We start from the raw sequence: 5796 nt of genomic DNA, 5'->3' as shown, positions 1-5796 counted from the left end.
GTTCAGCAGATATGTCCATAATTGGTCTTCCCTGTCCTCATCCTCCCCCCACCCTTCGCTAAGAGTTTGACCTGGAGCATTTTTTTCTTTTTGTTGTTGCTCTTTTGTTTAGTTTTGATCACTGTACCTCCAGATTTGATCCAATGTCACTACATTTCAGCCCAGAGGCCCAACCTTATTACACAGCATATACTAATTATATTATCAAAAGCACAAGCACTGTTTGGTTTTTATACCACTTCCATTCATGTGAGCATCTGTAACAATTGTGCAAAGGTAAACAAGGATCCATTATGTCTTACTACACATTCCGTAATTTTTTACATGCAACATTATTGGAAGAACATAAAATTCTGCTACTGTTGATGAAGTGAGAATTTCTTATGAATTCCAAAATGAAAACAAAGTTTCACTATCTTTTCAGTGGCCTTTCAAGACTGTTACTATATTCAAATGCCTTAGCAAAATGACGGTGACTCTTTACATTATTCAGCATACCTTGTGAAGTGAATTTCTGCATCATATCGCAAAGGAATTGATAAGCTGACCTGGTTGTTCAGTTCTTGTTCTTCCTTACTTTCGCTGTTCATCAGAACACATTTAAGTCAGGTGTTATTATTTTATACAAATACAAATTATATTTATACGATACTAATTTGCTTTCATACGATTACATACTTTACCTCAGTGCACGGAAACTTAGAACTGCCACATTCTGAAGATTTTTCAGGTTAAAATCAAAGCTAATATCGAAAGATATCTATGGAAGAGACAAAGAACACACAGTAAATGAGCTGATGTTACAACATCCAAAGGACTTCTAATAGCAACTCAATTATCCGGATGTGCAACAATCTAGAATCGCCCTCTATATATGAAATCTCCACCAATTTCTGCATATTATTTCAGTAATTTCTTATGCTCCAGAATTGCTTTGTTCTTGCTTTCCCCTATAAATTTGCATTGTTAAATAAACATGAGCTATTTGCATTTTTAAATTGTCTATAACTAGCTACAAACTGCAATAAAAAGTGTTCGAGATTCACTCTTCTATTTGTTCCAGTGGGTCCACTTTGGCCAATGCCATTAAAAATTCAGAACAAACTTAACTTTTTATATGTATCTTTTTTTTTATTTTATTTTACTCCCACCACCACAGAATGTCATGTTTCTGTTCTTTCTAGCAAGTTTTTTATTGCACCAGTAGATTGTGTTAGCGGCTGGAAGCCTATTTCTCTTCTGCCCTTAAGGAACAAGAGATTAAGTTCCATAAAACTATGGATATCCTGAGATTTACTGTATATGAGAAATAATAGAAAAAGGATATATCGTCTATCCTGGGGCTGTGTGCACCACCCCTTTCCTCTCAAAGCAATGCTGCTTTCTAGGAGAGATTGAATTCACAGAGTAGCATAGGAAGCTATCCCAGGTTCACACAGCAGGAGGGATTTGACGGGAATTGTGTTCAGTTCCCAGGCGGCTACGCACGATGCTCTGCTGCTGTCTCCAGCCCTCACCCTCCAAGAGTTAGAAAGTTACAGTAGCTTTTGAATGCCATGGGTAGGGACAAATGTGCTTCAAGAACTTTTTTTCCTTTAATCTGGCAGGGGATCACAAAAATTTAGGCCTTAGGTTTGCTTCTTTTGATGCCTCTGAAACCCAAAGGGAAGTTAACTGTTGCCAAATCAACCCTCACCAGCAGTAAATGCAGATTTAGGGGAAAACAACAAAAAAGCTTCTGAGTATCATTCAGGGTTATTTAAACATGCTAGCCGTACCTGTTGTCCTGTTCTGAAAACAGGATAGCTTATTTGGCAAATGACTGTACTTTGTGCTGTTCCTGTCTGACATGAGACTTCAGTCCCATCGCTCTGCAAAGGAAACAGACAGAAAAGTCATCCTAATACCAGGTTTGATAAAGCAAGAGAGGAATCTGTATCTTCAACAGGACATGTATTACACTAAGGAGTAGTACAGATAGGTGTTATGGCAGTAATTCCTAGAGATGCAGCATACGGATGGGGAATAGGCATGGCTAGGACAGAGGCAGGAGAAAGGTAGGACAAGGACCAGTCCCGGGCGATTTCTTGTGAGCTGTAATGATCTTGTTAGAATTTTGTACTAGGCTTGGAAGAAGGATTACAGGCTAGACGGTGCAGGTGACCTCCAGCATTAACTCCTATAGTGCTTTTTTACAGCGTTTTTACAGAACTATTGCAGCCATATTTACATGACCTGAGAGCTAGTTAAGTACTCTCACTATAGAAGTTAAGTGTACAGATGGGAACTCTATCATACTTTTTGTAGGAAAATCTTCAAGACAAAAGAGTTTATTTACTACTTCGCAAAATATTTAGCATGTCATCATCCTACATCAAAGACAAACTCATAGACCACAGCTAGTTGAAAAGAATTCGTTAAAATGCACTGTCTTTTGTTAAAAGCAGCCATACCAGACATTCACCATTTATGAATTATGCTACCGAAGCAAACCCCCAAAACAACATCCATACATTCTCAGCTTAAGCTTTTCGTCCTGCTTCAAGCAGGCACATTTTTGGTGAAAAGCTTCACTTGCAGCCTGAAAGGCTTCTAAGCAAATGCACTTTTAAAGTAAAAGAAAATCCTAGCTCCAGTGTGGTCTTTTGACATGAGTGGAATGAGCAATTTTGCTGCGCAACAGGATGGGGAGGTAGAGGGGCACCCTCGGCATTGCGTGGAGTATTTCTGCCAGTTCGTTGTTCAGGAAAATGCTGCTCTTGGGCAGTGATAAATGCTCCTATCCCTCCTCTCCCTTCAAGTATAGGGATTGCTCTGGATTTCACCCCTAGGATTACCACGCACCTCTCCAGTAGCAGCCTGACCACATAAGCCAAGCACTGAAGTCTGGATCCCATCCTTCATGAATTGTTTGGGAGCAACAGTTGAGATTATAGATTTACTGCATTCCCCAAAATAGTATGTATAATTCCTTTCTTTTCCCTTTCCTAAGACAAAATTCATTATAAGAAGAACTGCTGGTATAGCAATCATTTCAATCTGATTAACTGTCTAGCTGGAACACGTGGCCTTGGCAGTAACACTTTGTCTACATCCAAAGTCTGTGCTTTAAGGAGGCATCATCGATGCTGCGTGCTTGATTTATCAAATATGAATTCCCTGTGTCACAGCAACTTCATTCAGGCATGTTGTTGGGAGTCAAGCAGAAGATGTGGGTGCCAAGGCCTAAAGTGAGGAAAAGATGACTGAAATACTGAGGTGAGGTCAAACTCAACAGTTTGCCAAGTTTATGCTGAGTTGGCAGTGGTTCTCCTTGACCTAAATAAACTGATATGCTAAAGGGAATAATTCTGGTATCCAAGAAAATAAATTGGGAGAGAGGTTTGCACACACATTTTTTCCTGGGATAGGCACTACTAGAAAGAAAAAAAAATAATAATTTCTCTGAGAAGCTTGAAAATCAGTGGCAATAACAGAAACAGTCAGGTTGGGTATCAGGTTGGGTACCGGTGGTTGGGTATCACGTACCGGTAAAGACGATGAAGCAAAAAACAAGTTGTCAGAAAATGTAGCCTGGATTCTAGTGTTATATGCATTTTCCTTTTTATTTCTCAATTTCACGCTGAACGTTAGTCTTCTGTTTTTGCTGCTGACGACAAACTGCTGTTTGCTGTTGGAAAATAAAGTCCATTGTTGTAAACAGAGGTACTAGAACAGCTGTGGATCATGAAAATGTGTTTGCGGTAGTCAACAACAAATAACAAGCACAGCAAGACATTTCCTATGTTCTACGCACTTAAACACTCTAGTTTCTAAACCCTTTGACATAATAAACTCTGTGATTGTGTTTCTTAAAACCAAATGGAATTAGTGTCTTCTTAAAGTTCAGGACCTTGATTATGTATGGTCAAAGTAATTTTGCTGAATTTTCAAGGCCTCTACCCTGGTGGAAAGGTGGGCAGAGAGCGGGCAGCAAACCTGGATGGCAGCTTCAGGAAAAGGTAGCCCTGTCTCTCTGCGTACTCTACGTGCATGTGTATATCTGCATATGGACTTGGAAGATATGCTGCCCGAATGGCTGACCTCAGCTCCCCAGTGGCACAGCCTGCTGCAGAATCCTCACTGCTCCCCACAGGAGGGACCGAGACAGCTGCTGCAGCTGCGGCTGCTCTCCCAGCGTTCTCCCTTTCCTGACAGCCAAACGTGATTCTTCTGAATGCTCGCTGTGTTTTCAGTCCCTAAGGTACCAAAACTTGGGTTTGTCTAAGCTGACAAGAGTCCTACTTCTATATCTGTGTTCCTATCATACCTTTTTTTCCTTCATTAGCTATTTAGACAGAAATGCTATTGGTTTTTTATCCCTACTATTTCTAAGTAGATGTTGAACTAGAAAGCCATTCTCATCTAGAAATTCATCCAAAGCCTACAGACAAGCCAACTGGTGAAAACTTAACATGCGACCCCAACAATTCCACTGATTCAGCTCTTACCCATCATCTGCCTTCCGCTGAACATTCAGAACAAGATCACAGATACAAAGTTCATCTTCACCACAGTCTTTAATAAAAGGAATCTACAAAAACCAAAAACATTTCCTGAATGACAGTGCTTGAACTTCAAAATTATCTACTGACAGTAGAGTGCAGATACCTTTGAGATGAAGCACATTCTTGTTTTGCTCATAAGAAAATCTCTCTGAAGGGCAAAAACTCTGACACGTGAGCAAGTTAACACTAAGATGTTACTACATGTCAACTGGTCTGTAAGAATGGTGCAGGCAGGTTACAGATAACCCACAACAAATGTGATGTAATGAAAGGCAATCCATCTCTCTTTTGTGTACTCTTTTATTGTAGGCTGAACTAACTGAAAGTAGGTCATCTTTGCCATCCACTAGAAGTTCACATCAACAGTGACATGACTCAACCAACGCGCTTGTTATGCCATGGTGGCTGCTGCTGTGTGCGTGTGTATGTGTAAGCAAGCCCATGCGACACAGACAAAGGTATAAAAGGAACCAGGGGACATGCTCCCAGATGCCTCCTTTCAGCCCAGTGACTTACCTAGAACACCAGTTTTCACTTGCATGCACCTCTTTGGTGTTTGTGGGAGCCAGACATTATGGACGTGTGCATAGCCACGCATTTTTTCATAGTAAGACTGCATACTTACACTATAGGCCACAGATGCAGGAGAATATATATCAAGGACAGGGCTGGAGGCAGGATTTGCAAGGCCGATGTCAATACGCAAACTAAGGGAATTCACTGCATCAGAAGGTTCCTGTAAAACACATGGTTCAGATGACAGCCGTCAGCACAGCAAACAGGGTAAAAATAAGTAATACTATTGTAAATTGAGAATGCATACTAAAATCATACTTACTCTAAACAAGAAAAAGTCACAGTGCAAAGCTTCATTTCTTGACCAAAATAACTTTGTGAGATTGCCTAGCGTGGACTCCTGCTAAACTGCTTTTAGTGCCATTTCCATGATAAAACTCATTCTCCTAGGATTGCTGAAGACTCTATTCACCACAGTCACTTCCACGGCTAACACGCAGATTCTCTGCAGCTGCAGAAGCTGGCCCACAAAAGCTACCTCCAGGTGACTTGCATTCTCACCTGGCTGCAGAAGTTCAATTCCTATTCCACTCTGCCTTACCATCAAAGACAGCAGCTGGGCCTGAGGGACACTAAGACACAATATACCTCAGGTGTCCTCGTAGTACTGGATGAATACTCTTCTAGCCCTACGGCTCATGGCTCATGGCTCCACAATGGCACTAAATGTGAT

General features: G+C 40.8%; 1 protein-coding gene across 1 annotated transcript in view; it reads right to left on the bottom strand.

Annotated features, from left to right (window-relative positions):
- Window positions 1-5796, bottom strand: part of ITGA2 (integrin, alpha 2 (CD49B, alpha 2 subunit of VLA-2 receptor)) — a 47588-nt gene that overhangs the window by 12014 nt on the left and 29778 nt on the right. The window contains exons 17-22 of the mRNA XM_009894218.1: window positions 5173-5283; window positions 4491-4573; window positions 3529-3670; window positions 1779-1871; window positions 684-760; window positions 499-582 (exon numbers count right to left, since the gene is read on the bottom strand). Of these exons, the coding sequence (XP_009892520.1) occupies window positions 499-582; window positions 684-760; window positions 1779-1871; window positions 3529-3670; window positions 4491-4573; window positions 5173-5283 (590 nt within the window). The remainder of the gene's footprint in view (window positions 1-498; window positions 583-683; window positions 761-1778; window positions 1872-3528; window positions 3671-4490; window positions 4574-5172; window positions 5284-5796) is intronic.

Source organism: Charadrius vociferus, unplaced genomic scaffold (genome assembly GCF_000708025.1).
Source record: "Charadrius vociferus isolate BGI_N301 unplaced genomic scaffold, ASM70802v2 scaffold70, whole genome shotgun sequence".
NCBI classification, from domain to species: domain Eukaryota; kingdom Metazoa; phylum Chordata; class Aves; order Charadriiformes; family Charadriidae; genus Charadrius; species Charadrius vociferus.
This window is presented reverse-complemented; position numbering and strand designations above follow the sequence as displayed.